At 39.4% G+C, this 17,001-nt stretch overlaps 3 protein-coding genes across 4 annotated transcripts in view; all 3 read left to right on the top strand.

Moving 5' to 3' along the window:
* LOC123970703 (E3 ubiquitin-protein ligase RNF14-like) overlaps window positions 1–5,646 on the top strand; it is a 7,685-nt gene extending 2,039 nt beyond the window's left edge. Inside the window, exons 4-8 of one of the 2 annotated variants that reach the window (XM_046048916.1) lie at window positions 3–378; window positions 878–956; window positions 2,024–2,236; window positions 4,175–4,347; window positions 4,481–5,639. In XM_046048916.1, the coding sequence (XP_045904872.1) occupies window positions 3–378; window positions 878–956; window positions 2,024–2,236; window positions 4,175–4,347; window positions 4,481–4,624 (985 nt within the window). In that variant the 3' untranslated portion in view covers window positions 4,625–5,639. Of the gene's footprint in view, window positions 1–2; window positions 379–877; window positions 957–2,023; window positions 2,237–4,174; window positions 4,348–4,480 lie in introns of both variants that reach the window. The other variant, XM_046048917.1, reaches the window with a different exon arrangement.
* LOC123970705 overlaps window positions 1–16,310 on the top strand; it is a 25,722-nt gene extending 9,412 nt beyond the window's left edge. Inside the window, exons 2-4 of the mRNA XM_046048919.1 lie at window positions 13,259–13,792; window positions 15,098–15,215; window positions 15,344–16,310. Of these exons, the coding sequence (XP_045904875.1) occupies window positions 13,259–13,792; window positions 15,098–15,215; window positions 15,344–16,084 (1,393 nt within the window). The 3' untranslated portion in view covers window positions 16,085–16,310. The remainder of the gene's footprint in view (window positions 1–13,258; window positions 13,793–15,097; window positions 15,216–15,343) is intronic.
* On the top strand, window positions 7,406–12,537 carry LOC123970704 (E3 ubiquitin-protein ligase RNF14-like). The gene is made up of 7 exons (XM_046048918.1): window positions 7,406–7,779; window positions 8,270–8,400; window positions 8,547–9,341; window positions 9,820–9,898; window positions 10,014–10,226; window positions 10,914–11,086; window positions 11,255–12,537. The coding sequence occupies exons 1-7, from the start codon at window positions 7,626–7,628 to the stop codon at window positions 11,369–11,371; spliced, it is 1,662 nt and encodes a 553-aa protein (XP_045904874.1). The 5' UTR covers window positions 7,406–7,625; the 3' UTR covers window positions 11,372–12,537.
* Window positions 16,311–17,001: the final 691 nt, after the last annotated feature.

Here is a 17,001-nt window from a genome sequence, read left to right as displayed (position 1 = left end):
ACATCCCACCACAGCCAAGTCCCACTAGATCAAAGTGGACAAGGAGCTGCTTCTCTGCCAATCCACCCAAGAGAATCCCCCCAAAATGAAGACCACACCCTCTCTGGTCTCTCCCTAACTCCGTCACAAATTCTCCTGTCCCAGCTCTTGATCTACGATGCAGCCCAGCATCGGAAAGTGTTTGCCACCACAATGTTTGACTGTGGTGTGTGTTTTATCGGCCAGCTCGGTTCAGAATGTGTGCAATTGCCTGAGTGTGGCCACATCTTCTGCCAGACCTGTCTCGCCCAGTTCTGTAAGCTCCAGATAAAAGAGGGGGACGTCCAGGGTGTCACCTGTCCTCAGGCAGACTGCAATGCAACCCCTACACCTGCACAGGTACAGTCCTGACCCATCCATCTGTTCTCTCTACAGCATCCTTCTGGAGGTCTTTTTCATGTTTTGAGGCTTTGGGAAGCAGGACAAAGTTTAGAGCTGTGCTGAAATAAGTACCTTATGATTTAAAATGAATGTAAAAAAGTAAAAATATGAAGTAACATAATATGGAGTATAGAACAAGTAACTCAAAATTGTCCTAAAGTACAGTAATTTCCACCACTGGAGATACGGCCATGATGTGTACTGTAAGGAATGTTTTGCAGTGTCAAAATAAACGTAATCAGTAATCACCAGTGGACAAAGTATGTAGTGGCAATAATATTTCTAAATTTGCATAATGCGTATGTATCTTCATATGTCATTCCTGATGTCCAATTTCTTGCTACTTTTATGTGGATATATACACCAAAACAGAATAAATCACTTACATTATTAAGTGACTTCCCTAACACACTCTCTTTCTGCCTTCTCTGCTTCTCTATTTTCACCTGTTCGGTAGGTGAAGAGTTTGGTAGGAGAGGAGCTGTTCAGCCGCTATGATCGTCTCCTGCTACAGAAGACTCTGGACTGCATGGCTGGTTTGTTTCCCTTATATTCTTGTTAAACTGAGGATGTATTCAAGCCTTTATAGATTAGAATGTCTAGTGAAAAGAATATAGTGTATATAATATGGTTAATTAAAAATAATTTAAAAAATCATTGATTACTGCTTAAGAGTGTATTAAAATGTGTTTTTTTTTCTTTTACATTAAGCATGTGATTTTTTTGCTGCAGTTTTCAAGCCAGCTGTAAAAACAAGACCAATAAAAATATGAACAAACAGACACAAAATGTTTGTAGTCATAGGTGTCATGGGGACATGTCCCCAGTGTAAATGACACTTTTTAAAATGGCTGGTTTTGTCCCCATCACTTTTTGAAAGTATTTGTTAAAATGGTTCTGATAAATTTCTTGCAACAAGAAATGTTAATTAACAAATAAGAATGCTTTGAGAAAGATTTATTTGCACAATAGGAAACATGCAATGCAATGTAAATATCTAAGAAACTAATGTGTGGTACTAAGGGTGTACTAAGGGGTGGTGATGGTGCAGTGGATAAGACACATGCCTTTGGTGTGAGAGACACAGGTTCAAATCACTGTGAGACACCAATGTGTCTGTGAGCAAGACACTTAACTCCTAGTTGCTCCAGAGGTGTTCGACCTGTGACATTTATAGCAATTGTAAGTTGCTTTGGATACATTATATATATTATATTTTGTATTGTCACCTTACACCTGAAATTTGTGTTTCCCTTTATATATATAAAAGACATTTCAACAATAAATTGGTCCGGAAAATGTCTCCAGAAGGCAGGAAATTAAGTGTTTAATGCTCAAAATCTTCTGGGGGAGGACCCCCAGACCTCCCAAGTCATATATCGCAGTACTGAATATTTATTCTAATATCTTCTTGTTTTGTTCACGCTTCGCGAGCAAGTGTATCACTGCACCCCTAATCTGAGCCCTTAAATGTCCCCACCACTTTTCAGCACAAAGTGACGCCCTGGTTTTTAGCACCTTCTTATTAATATCAAAACAAATTTAACATTGGGTTGATGTAAGAGTCTTACCGAAAATTTGTGCTTTTCTCCCCTCCTCTTAGATGTGACCTACTGTCCTCGGCGTTCCTGTGGTTCGGCCGTCATTCAGGAGAATTCCAGCACTGCAGCCATGTGCTCTGTGTGCAAATTTGCCTTCTGTGTTACCTGCAGACAGACCTACCATGGAGCAAATGACTGTCAGAAAAAGATGCACACAAACAAACCAATAGAAGAAAAGTCACAGCAAGCCGGAGCAAACCTGCCACAGTCACAAGGTACACAAGCCTACGTGTGTGTGTGTGTGCGTGTGTGTGTGTTTATTTAGAAATTAAAAAATTGATTAGTCAATCAACAGAACGTTAATCAACATCTGTTTTGATAATTTTTAAGTAATTCTTCAACTTTCATTTGTGAGGATTTGCTGCTTTTCCATGTCTTTTTTAAACTAAAATATAAAGTGGTCATATTATGCTCATTTTTAGGTTCATAATAATTTTCAAAAAACACCATATTTTTGTCATACTGCACATTGCTGCAGCTCCTCTTTTCACCCTGTGTGTTGAACGCTCCATTTTAGCTATAGAGTGATGCATCGCACCTCTACAAGATCTTTGTTGGGAGTTGCACATGTGCAACGCCAAGAACTACTAGCCAATCAGAAGCAGAGTAGGGCGGGTCATGAGAAGCAAGTAAACAGGGGCGAGTTCAATCTCAAAATGTTTTGCACCAGTTTGCAATGTTTTCAGATTGAACAACATGTTTCTTTGCAATGTTGCGCAACAGGCTTCGAGATATATTTTCTTCTGTTTGGTGGGCGTGTCACAGGTGTTACCCAATCATCTGCGAAAAGTCGGTAAACACAACGGCGTTAAAAAGGCAGGGAAATGCATTGCACTTGCGTAAACAACAGGGTGTCAGGGAACCACCGTTTTCGTTGAAAAAAACATTTTGCTACATTTTGTCTGCGCTGAACTCAGCCCAGGACTTTGGTTCAGCTGTATAACTACATAGACTGAAGTGGTGAGAGTGGTAATATAACCTCTTTAATATGTTTGGGTTTTGGACCGTTGGTTGTACAAAACAAAAATTTGAAGATATCATGTTGGACTTTGTATTGGCCATTTTTCACTGTTTTCTAACATTTAATACAGTTGCATCTCAAAAAAAAATAAAAATTTGAATATCGAGTAAAAGTTAATTCGAACTTCACTGAACTAGACTGAGAAATTAAAGGCTCAGGAAACATTTGCAGATGTTTTGAGTTCATTAGCTGATTAGAGCCCTTCTCAGGTCGACATTTCTGTATTATAAATTCTGCATTCTAAAATTCCATAATATTTTGAGATACTAGATTTTTGATTTCCATGAGCTGTAAGGCGTAATGATCCAGATTTAAAAACGCTTGGAATATTTCACCTCATGTGTGATGAATCTAGAACATATAAAAGTTTCACTTTTTGAATTAAATTATAGAAAAGAAATGAACTTTTCCATGACATTCTATTTTTTTTGAGAGATGTAGACCAAACAAATAATTGATTAATAGAGAAAAGAATTGGCACATTAAGAAATAATATCAATAGTCTTTAGCTGTTGGCCTATTTACAAAAATTAAGCTTATCATTTTGTTCTATCAATATAGAAAAGGGAGCGGCGCAGGCCTTTCTATGTGGAGTTTGCATGTTCTCCCCACGTCTGCATGGGTTCTCTCTGGATGCTCCAGCTTCCTCCCCCCGTCGAAAAACATGCAGACTAGGTTAATTGGTGACCCTAAATTGTCCTTAGGTGTGAGTGTGAGCATGAGTGGTTGTTTGTCTATGTGTGGCCCTGCGATGGATTAGCGATCTGTCCAGGGTGTACCCTGATTTTCGCCCGATGGCAGCTGGGATTGGCTTCAGCGACCCTGTACGCAGGATAAGCGGTTGACGATGGATGGATGGTTATAGAATCAGTTAATTATTAAAATAACAGAAGATTATAATTTTATTCCTGGCATTAAATTATTTTTCTGGGACAGTCGTCAGAGAGGAACCTGTGTCTTAGTGGCAGCAGATGACATGACTGGTTGATATTTTGATAATGCTGTAGATAACAGGGTAATAGGAGCAACCTTTGGTTAGTCTTTAATTACGGTTCCATTCCTGGATTGAATGATTAGTTTGTGAGTCGATGTGTATCTAATGAAATGCTTTTTGTTGCTGTGTGTGTCTCAGAGGGAATAAGAGCTCTGTGGGATGACTATGCCAGTAGCAGTAAGTACAGGCAGCATCGTCTGGAGAGCAGATACGGCCGCAGGATATTGCAGGGCACTGTGGTGGAGCTTCTGAGTGAAGATTGGCTAGCGTCTAATAGCAAGAACTGCCCTCACTGCTTCTGCAGAATACAGGTATTTATTTATTCACCTGATGCACACATACACATGAACTCAGCACAGACTATCCTGTTACCACATTTTTATTACAACAAAAAGTTACAGAATGTTGACTAACCACTAACACACATTGTGTTTTGTGTTGTAGAAGGAAACAGGATGTAACAGGGTGATGTGCTCTCAGTGTCGACAGTGGTTCTGCTGGGTCTGCCTCACCATACTGCCAACATGTGGTGGAGACTATCATTTTAAGAACCGTCACTGCTCTCGCATCCAATACTACCCAACCTAGTGCCTCAGCTACTTTTACCACCAGCCACCGACCGCCAGCCATGGAGGGAATGGAATTTGCATTGTTTATTCTATATTCAAATTTCTTTTACACTGGACTACGCAGATAATGCAAACATGCAAGATGACGTGGAGCATATTTTTAAACCATCTCTAATCATCTCAACACAGAATCTGTTCACTATAAACATTCAATGTTTTAATGCTCTTTTGCTAAAGATGGGCCAACAAAGTATTTCAGTCACAGTTCATACACAAACCAAAAACATCAAAAATACATCAAAAATTTAAATTCTAGATGTATTTTACATGTTAATATCAATTTCAACTGAAGCTTTACAGTCATTCACAAAATTACACCATGTGTCTTTCTGTATCATGGCCAGTAGATGACGCTACTCTATCATTCAGTGTATGTGACATGCATATCTGCAGCTGTGGATGCAAAGATGATAAGTCTATGAAAGAAAATCACCAGTGTGCCTTTTACTTTCCCCTCATTTAGGTTACTTAGTGGGGTAGCAATGATGATTTTTTACATTTTTGCTCTATCTACCAATCATTTCTTTGATTTATTCATTAATGATGTGGTCTAAAAAAAATCATCAAATAATAAAAAGACTATGAAAAAACAAATACTCACATTTGAGAGGGTGAAGAACTTACTTATAAATGACTTAAACAATAAATTGAGTATTAAAATTGTTGCAGTTTAGTCTTCTGTTGATTGACTAATTATTTAGGCATCAAACCTTGCTGCTGCAGGGGGAGTTTTAAATCCTTTCAACTTCCTCAAATGTACCTTAAAACTTCAATTAAAGCGTAGTACCAATTAGTCACCTGTTCCCTTTACTGGCCTGGCGGGACTACATGTTTTGATAAATAAACACAGGTCTCAATTAGAAGCCTGGGCTGTTTTTTATGGAAGTTCTTTGGACATATAAAACATCTTGAACTCCAGGAGACAACAAACAAATATGAAAAAAAAGATCCTTTAATTTAAAATTTTAAAGGGTTATTTACATGAATGGTTTTGATGAACACCAGATTATGTTAAAAATCATAGCATCAAAGCATTTTTAGTAAAGTATACTGTATTCTATGGAAGCATAGAAGTAACAGTAAAAAAGAAAGAAAGAATTTATTGTTTCTGTGATTTCCTTGTGTCAGGGAATCTTCTGAATAAACATGTCTTCCTACAGACAACAAAGTCACATCAGTCAAATTATGAAACCAACATCTGGCCTTTTACCTGCTAAAAGTACGCCTAAAGATAAGATTTCCTTTGTGTATGTGTGCCCTCATTAACATTACACAACAAGGCCAGACCCAGTGTCCTTTGAATTGTACACAATAATGACCACATTCAGGGTGTGTCAGGGTGGATAAGGAACCCACAGGAATAGTGGTTAACCTCCCCTGCAGGTTCCATGTAAATGGTAATTTTAGATGGTGGTATTTGTATTGCTCCTAGTCTTTCTGACCACTCAAAGTGCTTTACATTAAATCACATTCACACGCATTCAAACACTGATGAGCAGGATGGTGCTAACTGCTCACTGAACTCCTTCATGCACATTCACACACCAATGGCACACCCATCGAGAGCAATTTGGGGTTCCCTGGATCCCCCATGTCAAGTCCCTTCCTCAGGTCTGCAGTCTGATGATGGGTCTTTAAGTCTTTAGGCATTTTTTGGCAGTGCTGTCCCCTGATGTGACAGACGTTAATGAATTAGCAGGAAGGTGATGCGGCGCTGCCTTAGTTGGTGCCAGTTAAGTTTTGTACGTTTTCAAATGAGTTTACTGTCTCAGGCCCCGTTCACACTACTCTGTTTTAGTGGAAGAATAAAGTAATGCAGACGAAGAATCAGACCAGATTTTTTGCATGCACCAATAACGAGCTGGGACTGTTACTGTATGTAACACGGGAGTGTGGCGGCGGAAAACAGACTGCGAGTCGTCGCAAAGTAAACGGCGACATGCACAGTTGTGTAGGCATTAAAGTGTTATTTTAATGGTACAGAATATTTTATATTTATACCAGGTCAAAACTCTGTCCGTGTGTGAGCGTTGCATGACTTATAAGACCCAATCTGAGAGCCAAGCGTGGGGTGCTGCCTAGCCTGTGCAGGCCAGTGATTGATGCTGCATTAGATATTCCTCCTGCCTTTGATTTGTTGTTTTTTTTCTTTCATGATGGAGCCAGAGGAACCAGGAGCGAGTTCAGCGCAGACAAAACGTAGCAGAACGTTTTTTTGAACACCCTGCTGTGTACGCAAGCGCACTGAATTTTCCTGCCTTTTTCAACACCGTTGTGTTTACAAACCTGTCGCAGCTGATTGGGTAACACCTGAGACACGCCCACCAAACGGGAGAAAACATACCTCGAAGCCCGTTGCAGGACGTTGCGCAATGTTGCAAGGAAACATGTCATTCAATCCGAAAATTTTGCAAACCGGTGCAAAACGTTTTGAGATTGAACTCGCCCCAGATCTGCCTCATGTATGACAAAAAGCAATTTTTAGTGCCTCAAAATTCTACTTAAATAGGCGACAGTACCAATGTTCATTTAGCGCTCATAAGCTATGTTTTGTAGGCTACTTTTTTAAATAACTGAAACATTTCTTAAATGCACAAACATAATGTGTTATTTTTGTTTGGATGTAAGTTATCGCCAAGATAGGCATAACAACAACAATAAATTGGTTACTTGTGCAAATAAAGGTGTGTTTAAATGTCACATGGTGAATGATTAATGTCCTGTTTTGCATAATACAGCAGCACTGTGTTTTTAAGGTTGCTGCTGTATTCTGTACCTTGCATCATAAAGTTGAGTCAACAGAGGGACGGGCAATACGCCGGGAGCAGGTTGGCTTACAGACTTCCTGAACAGCGAGGATTAACATTTTGTACCAACTACTTCAACGTTTTTTCGAAGAAACAAATTTTACAAACAGTGCGAGGAGGACGTGAAGTTAGTTTGTTTTCGGTGCTGGAGGTATGAATGCCGACAAGGAGGAGCAGGAAGACGAACTTCTCGCCCTACATAGTATCTTTGGTTCGGAGGAGTTTGTCCGGGATGAGTCGACGTCTGCCGGAGAGATCCGAGTATCTGTTGAGCTGCCTGCAGACTTCACTGTGGTTCTTAAACAGGGTAAATAAAGCCGTCTAAATTAGATTAGACCAGATTGTATTGTCTCAGATTTGTTTTTACAGCCAGAACAACAACATGCAGATCACATAAACCTACTCAAATATTCATGTCTACGTTAATAAATCTCAGCACACAACGGAAGGAACACAAGGAAGTTTGTTGACTAGAGAAACATGTTATTGACACGAATAGAAGAAGGTAGGTTTGAACAGCATGTTGAAGAGCTGTGACTGTACAAATATGTCTGTGCATTGTTTTTCCTGTTAACAAAATCATTTTGGAACAAATGTATATGTAATATGGATATAATTTCAAGACATGTTTAAAAACAAGAGTTTTCTAACATATGCCCAAAAAGTAAAACATTAATGGAAAAGACTGAATGGATAAGTTCAGGGTCTGTTGTGTGAAACCAGGATTGTTTCTTCACTTCACAGGTCTTGTTTATTTGCTTTGATCATGTTGTCCTATTGTGATTTTTTGTCCTAAGGTGAGACGCTGAGGCAGTATGAGATATCATACCTTCCACCTCTGCTTCTGATCTTTGAACTCCCTAAGGACTACCCATCCTCCTCTCCTCCCTCCTTCAGCCTCACCTGCAGCTGGCTGACACACACGCAGGTAATCAGTAGAGGCAATGTCAACTCAAATGTTATTGGTCACATTTACAACCTGCCAGTGTGTGTCACAAAGACAGAGAGAGATGAATGCAGATTGCAGAGGGTTAGTTCAGATTACATCAGTCTATTTGCCCTCTCCTCCCGCAGCTCTCTGCACTGGCGGCCCAGCTAACTGATCTCTACCAGTCCACTGGGGGCGCTGTGGTGCTCTTCTCCTGGGTACAGTTTCTTAAAGAAGATGCCCTCAGGTTCCTAGAAATCACTACTATCCTGGAGCTCCCCTCTGATGAAGACAGCACCCAATACTATAGCCAGGACACATTAAATGCCGCACTCAGAGAACCAAAGAATAATCAATACACTCCAGAGTCAGGACCCTCAGATAAACAAAGTTGTAATGTGTCAGATCCTTGTAAACCAGACCTCTCTGAACCATCCTTGGAAGATGAGCATCCGATAGTGATTCTAACTGATGGACAAAATCCTTCAACCTCAGACTGGACCAGCACAGACTCTCAGGGAGATGTGGCATTAGACTCCTGCAAGACTGACCAAAATAATTCAACATCCCACCACAGCCAAGTCCCACTAGATCAAAGTGGACAAGGAGCTGCTTCTCTGCCAATCCACCCAAGAGAATCCCCCCAAAATGAAGACCACACCCTCTCTGGTCTCTCCCTAACTCCGTCACAAATTCTCCTGTCCCAGCTCTTGATCTACGATGCAGCCCAGCATCGGAAAGTGTTTGCCACCACAATGTTTGACTGTGGTGTGTGTTTTATCGGCCAGCTCGGTTCAGAATGTGTGCAATTGCCTGAGTGTGGCCACATCTTCTGCCAGACCTGTCTCGCCCAGTTCTGTAAGCTCCAGATAAAAGAGGGGGACGTCCAGGGTGTCACCTGTCCTCAGGCAGACTGCAATGCAACCCCTACACCTGCACAGGTACAGTCCTGACCCATCCATCTGTTCTACACTACAGCGACCTTCTGGAGGTCTTTTTCATGTTTTGAGGCTTTGGGAAGCAGGACAAAGTTTAGAGCTGTGCTGAAAATCAAGTAAAAGTAGCAATACTGCAATTTGAAAATCAATGACAAGTAAAAATATAAAGTAGCATAAAATGGAGTATAGAACAAGTACCTCTAAATTGTACTAACAGTAATTTCCACCACTGGAGATGTGGCCATGATACTGAGTAGGATGTTTTGCTGTGTAAAAATAAACTTAATCAGTTATCTCTGTATGTAATGGCAATACTTTTTCTAAATTTCAGGCATTTTTGTCTTTCCCGATGTCCAATTTCTTGCCACTTTTATGTGGATATATACACCAAAACAGAATAAATCACTTACATTATTAAGTGACTTCCCTAACACACTCTCTTTCTGCCTTCTCTGCTTCTCTATTTTCACCTGTTCGGTAGGTGAAGAGTTTGGTAGGAGAGGAGCTGTTCAGCCGCTATGATCGTCTCCTGCTGCAGAAGACTCTGGACTGCATGGCTGGTTTGTTTCCCTTATATTCTTGTTAAACTGGGGCTGTATTTAAAGCCTTAATAGATTAGAATGTCCAGAGATAGGAATATAGCTTAAAATTTGTGCTTTTCTCCCCTCCTCTTAGATGTGACCTACTGTCCTCGGCGTTCCTGTGGTTCGCCCGTCATTCAGGAGAAGTCCAGCACTGCAGCCATGTGCTCTGTGTGCAGCTTTGCCTTCTGTGTTACCTGCAGACAGACCTACCATGGAGCAAATGACTGTCATAAAAAGATGAACACAAACAAACCAACAGAAGAAGACTCACAGCAAGCCGAAATAAATCTGCCACAGTCACAAGGTACACAAGCATATGTGTGTGTGTTTGTGTATTTGTGTGTATTTAGAATAAAAAATATATATTATTGTATGTATTATTGTTACAGTATAAGTCACCCATGGCTATTACATGGCTGTGGTGGTCATTTTTTGTCATGTGAATATTTTACACCTAAAATGAACCTTGTTTTGTTTAAAAGAAAAGCAATTCTATATATTTCTCAGTGCTTAAAGGGAGGAAGCAGAAGATGCCGTGTGGCCTGATATTAGGTCTCATCATCATGTCTTACTCCTTTGTAGCATACATGTATCAGCATTTCTGGAGGATTAATGCTACTTTTTAGATACAAAGTCAAATAAAGTAATAGTTTTCGATATTTTATATACTATTCACAAGAATTGTGCTGTTATGTTTTTGTAAAATGAAAACATAGGAAGAAAAGTATAAGTTATAGAATCAGTGAACTATAACATTAATAAATAACATACCAGGCCTCTAATTATCCTTTTATCCCAGGCATTAAATTATTTGTCAGAGAGGAACCTGAGTCGACATGAGTGGTCAATATTTTGATAATATTGTAGATAACAGGCTGATAGTAGCAACCTTTGGTCAATCTTTAATTACGGTCCTGTTCCTGATCGGTTTGTGTGGATACCGATGTGTCTTGATCTGATGCAGTGCTCTGTGTTGCTGTGTGTGTCTCAGAGGGGTTAGAAGCTCTGTGGGAGGACTATGCCAGTGGCAGCAAGCAAAGGAAGCGCCTCCTGGAGAGCAGATACGGCCGTAAGAAATTCCAGGGCTCTGTGCTGGAGCATCTAAGTGAACAGTGGATAGCCATCAATACCAAGAACTGCCCTCATTGCTTCTGCAGAATACAGGTATTTATTTATTCATCTGTTGCAAACATACACATGAACTCATGAGCACAGACTATTGTGTGTTTGCAGACACATTTTTATTACAACAAAATGTAACAAAATGTTGCACACCCGTTGTTTTTCTGACTTTTCTGAACTGCTGACACACGTTGTATTTTGTTGTTGTAGAAGGACGGAGGATGTAACATGATGACATGCTCTCGGTGTGGAAGATATTTCTGCTGGACATCTGAGGCAGTCAATCACTTTGCAGCAGTCCCTGTCCTCTTTAATAAAACTACCTGACCTAGTGCTTTAGCTGTTTTTACCCCCAGCCACTGGCCACCAGCTATGGAGGGAATGGAGTGCATGTTTTTTGATATGTTAAAATCACTTTGATTTTTAAGTGCACTCTTAGCAGACACTTGACAACGCAAACATGTAAGAAACCTAAAAAAGGTGATGTGGAGCATGTTTTCAAACCACCTCTAATCATCTCAACACAGAATCTGTTCACTGTAAACATTCAAGGCTTTGTGGTCTTTTGCTACAGGCGAGCCAACAAAATAATTTAGTCACAGTTTATACAAACAAGCCACCAACATTCAATGCCACATTAGTTTCACTGTCAGAAATTTAAATTCCTGAAGTATTTTACACTGATTTCAACTGAAGTTTTACTGTCATTTACAAAATCACACCATGTGTCATACTGTATCAAGACCAGTAGATGTTGGTACATTACATAAATGAAACAGGACTACAAATACTCATATTTGAGAGGCTGAAGCCAGTAAAACCTTACTTTAAAAATTTCTTAAACTATTGAGTATCAAAATTGTGCCCTCACCAAGCCAGACTTAGTGCAAAGACACTGTTAAGCTTGATCTTTATGAAATGTAACCATGTTGCATAAAACTTTTCTAGCTCTTAAACCACTGAAGGACACCTAGAAGCCAGAAATGTTTTGTGGTCCATAACCAGTGTGTTAAGAGAAGAAGAAGGGGAACCAGTCTGATCTCATCATTTAGATAGTTTTATTTTATTACTGCTAAACATTTTGTTCTTAGCAAGTTACATAGTTAAGTTGGTCAGTTGGTTCACATTCAGTTTACTCTTTAAGCACTGAAACATTTAAGCATTTAAAATGTCTATGAAGATTCTCAGTCATCCAGGTCATAGTTATCCAACTGAATGAACTGGCAGTATCCAGTATCTTCAACCAAATCCAGTTGCCCTTGACTTTAACCTTCGTTGGATAAGCATTTAAAGGATGTTGCTATCCAGCCACTTAGTAATATAAGCAGTATTTGTTCTTATGGCCCCACAGAGCCTGCACAATAGGAGGCAAGGTCTGTCATTATGATTCAGCAACAGACAAGCAAGTCCTTTCTTGTGTAGCATCTCAATATATGGTCTGTACTATACTGGATGTTCATGTTTCCAGGCAAAATACAGTTATTAATGTTAAAGTGAAGCATCGTTGGTATTTTTGTCATTTGGCAATAGCCTGTTTACACTGATTATATAAGCTGATACTGTAAGCTAGATATTACATGATATATATATATATATATATATATATATATATATATATATATATATATATATATATATATATATATATATAGCTATGCAGTGTTCTAAGCAGCCTGGATGGAATACAGCAGGTGATGCAACACTGGGCTCTATTTTGTTCTTCATGTGCAGGTGTTTGTTACAGCTGCAGACAGAAAACATGCTGCTCAATACTTAACTGTGAGCCTTAATATCAGCCATACACATCAGCGCATTGCACATGTGTGCAGACACAAACTCAGCTGTTAAAACGTACTGGTAGTTGAGGCTGCGATCAGCTGATCCATTTGCTATCACTTGCTTCACCTGATACGTCTGAGGAATGGACGTCTCATTTCTCTAACAACACATTTCCTCGTTCCTTCTCTTCTTGCATGAGGAAAACGTGGATACAATAAGAGAAGTGAGAAGCACCCAATGACAAAAAGAGCCCCATGTTGCACTCCTTTCAGATACACTCTGGATAAACCGTACTAGATAGACCCCAACCCTTATTCTTGATTAGCAAATTCTCCGTCCATCTAAGTAACCGTGAGGTCCACGGTAGTAGTAGGATGTGTGCGGTAAACCACTTCCTTTCTGATACCGAGGCTATGATTTTTATCAAGCAGTAATGTCTCAGCAACAGTTTGGATTTCAGCGCATCAGTAATAGTAAAGCTGAGCATTGCTGTGTGCCTTTTTGTAAAGCCTCTAGTAAGTACAACAAAGTACTTAGTTTTCACACATTTCCCTCTGATACGGAAACCAGGCTAAAATGGTTTGCTGCTATCCGGAGGGAGGTTAGTCCCCATACTCGAGTTTGTAGCCGACATTTTAAAAAGGAGGACTTTCGTGTGCCGGTCTTTAACACAGGGAGGCGCATGTTAAAGAGGGGAGCTGTTCCAGAGTTGTTTGAGTGGAACAATTACACCCATCCAGGTACAGAACCGATGGTATGGGAGAGGAAACGATCCCATCCACCTCTCCTGGACCACGACTATGCTTCGGCTCCGGACCCCGCAGTCCTCAACTTAGCTCTCGATGAAAACATGTCTCTCAGAGAGGAGATCCTCCAGCTGAGGAAACAAATAGAGGAGCAGACTTTAAATCAGCGGTTTGGTCTCCATCGTTTTGCTGGCTCAGACAAGGACATACGGTTTTTCACAAGGTAAGACGTCCAGCAGGCTCACATTAACCTACAGGTGGTCATTCTGCATTCACGTGCTCCTCGGATGGTCCCATTAGTTTAGTTCTTCCGAATTCGGCGTGTTGATGTAAACTTCATGAACAGCAGGTGAATATTTTACAGAAATTAACAAACAAATAACTTAAAGACATAAATGGAAAAGAAAAACAAACGGCACAAAAACAAAACCTCTGGTTGGGATATAACAAATCTGACATGAGTGTATAAATTAATATGGCCTTCTTAGATTGAACTACTTTCATTGAATCTAAAGAAAGAGACAGCTCTTACAAAAAACAGTGTAATGTGTGTTTTTTAAGAATTTCCATTTGTGTAAATAATATTTTTTTTGAGAATTATCAGGTTGTTGTATAAAATTGCAAAATTCTGTCCTCCATTGTAACACCTAATCTAACATTACTCAAACATCAGTCAAAACTGGAATGGTCAAATTACTATGTAATATCCAATAGTAAAAATTATCCCAAAATAATTTAGATACAGTGCAAGAGAACATCGGAAGTTCACTCGTTTCTATTTCTGTATCACATTCATTTGAGTCAATGTTAAATCTTATCATCATTTGAATAAGGGCTTTCTGATCCTACGATCACAGCACAATATTCTCTACTAGTACATTTTTACTTTGTATTTAAGGTTAAACTCATCGTAGTTCAGTATTCTGCCTCTGTCATGCATTAGTAGTTTAATATAACATATCCCTTGCTCCATCAATTCTTTAAAATAAAAAGATATCTTCGTTATCAGTATACATCTAATATTCCAAATTGGTTTATTACGAGGGGAGACATTATGTTTATAGATTAGATTCCAATAATGGAGGACTTGCTGGTGAAATTTAGATAACTAACTAACTATTATAACCTAATACCATATTACAAATGCCATGTTAGCAAGATTTGCAGCATTTATCACAAGTGTCTTACCATCAACCATTTTGTTCGCCATGTTTCTACATTTATAATGTCAACAACTTGGCTACATAAATCATTTTTCCGACACAATAAAGCTTATAGACATATTCACATGTCCCAATTAAGGTTTAATGGCTAAATACTGAAACTAGAGCTCAGAATCCTTCTACTGGCTTATTGTCAAACAATTACTCCTGATTGTTGTGTAGTACTTTAGCAGTGGCACCATACGGTAGTGTGTTTGTTAGTTTGATGAAAGCTAATGTAATTGTATTTGAAATGCTTCCATGTAAGTTCACAGTAGACACTGATAAAAGGTTGAAGAACTAACATCTGGAATGTTTTTATTCAGGTTTGCATCCTATGACCTACTCATGCGATTCTGGGCTTTAATAGAGCCCTTGCTGCCCTCTATGGTCAGTGTGACACAAGCACAGAGTGGCACCTTCACAGAGCCAAGTTCCCCTGCTGTAAGTACTAATAATAATATTTGTATTATTATTATTATTTCCATGAACCATATAATACAGCCTCACAAAGATCAGGGAAGTTGGAAGTTGAGAGAAACATAATGTAACTTTTAATTTGTTTTGAACAGACTCCTCCCCTGCAGCCCATAGATGAGATGTTCATGTTTCTCAACTATCTTGCGCTGGGTTTAAAATGGCATGACCTTGCTGACCGGTACGGAGTCCGCCAGTCCACAGTCGTTCGTACTATTACAACATGGAGCGACTTTCTGTACACTGTGCTCGGGTCAGTGAGGATCTGGATACCAGAGGAGAGAATAAAGGAACATTTGCCAGAAGAGTTCAAGGATTATGGAGACACTAGAGTCATCCTGGACTTCACGGAGCTGAGGTGCCAGCCATCATCACCTCTTGACCAAAGTGAAGCGTTCTCTGCATGCAAGTCCCACTACACTCTCAAAGGGCTGCTCGGAGTTGCTCCTCATGGGGCGGTGACATTTATTTCTCCACTGTACGCCGGATCCATCAGTGACAAACAAATCACGGAAGAGTGTGGAATTCTTTCCCTTTTAAGACCCGGCATGGCTGTCATGGCTGACCGAGGTTTTCTCGTTAATGTCTTTGTGCCTTGTAAAATCTATAGGCAGCCATTATTCTCTCATAGATCCCAGATGTCTGCTCGTGAGGTCAGGGCGACCCAAGCAAATGCACGCCTCACGGTGCATGTGGAGCGCCTCATACTTCGTGTGAAGGAACACAAGTTCTTTGACACAGAGATTCCACCTCAGCTTATTGGCAGCATTAATCAGCTGTATGCTGTTGCTTGTCTCCTGACAAACTATGAAAATGGACCTCTTGTAAAGGCATGAGCAAAGAAACCGGAGTAGCACATGTTGTTTTTTTTCCAGTGGTTGATGAAGAATTGGAGGCCCTAGAGGCACAAGGAAAAGAGTCAATACCACACTATAAAAATACTCTACTACAAGTAAAAGTCTCGCATTCTGAACCTTATTAAGTAAAGGTTTATAAGTATTATCAGCAAAATGTGGAAAGTAAAAATAGTCAATGTGTGTGGGACCCCACAGTGTTCTACTACCATATTTGATGTTTTTGGTTGCATTAATGTGTATGTTGCATTTTATATATACTGTCGGGTATTTTAATAATGCATCATATTCTTATGTAAGAAAAAGTAAATTTTCCATGAGCTCAGAAAAACGACCATGTTCAGCTTTGTGACAATGAATCCAAGAGGGTTTTTAAATAGTTTAGGTAGCATGGTAAATAATAATACATAGAGATGCATGTTTTTCACTAAACAGGAAGTGTATGAAAAAGTAAATATTTGCTTCTTAGAAGTAGCGTTAGGTTGCATTATATGGAAATACTCAAATACAAGTATCTTGCCATTTATGTAAAAAAAACAAAAAAAAACTAGCTGTCCATATTGTACATTTTGATCATGAGTATTTAATGTTGCCAATTTCAGGGAAAAACAGGGGGCTGATCGAGCTATGAATGACGAGTGAACACTCAGGGAGCCAAAAAAACAAATATAAGATTATTTAAATTTAATATATTAAAGGATATTTGGTTTACATGAGTGATTGAGATTATGTTGAAAATCATAGCAAGCATCTTTGAAGGAGTATACTGTAGTCAAATTCAAGCCACAGTCCTAATCTTGAAAACAACAGTTAAGCATTTTCCAAAATTTAAGACTTAATACAAACCATGGGAGCAACAGTGACGTACAATTCACTGTGAGTGCACTAGGGTTTTTATT

This window comes from Micropterus dolomieu, linkage group LG05 (assembly GCF_021292245.1).
Source record: "Micropterus dolomieu isolate WLL.071019.BEF.003 ecotype Adirondacks linkage group LG05, ASM2129224v1, whole genome shotgun sequence".
Lineage (NCBI taxonomy): Eukaryota > Metazoa > Chordata > Actinopteri > Centrarchiformes > Centrarchidae > Micropterus > Micropterus dolomieu.
The sequence above is the reverse complement of the archived record's forward strand: the minus strand, read 5'-3'. Positions and strand labels throughout refer to the sequence as shown.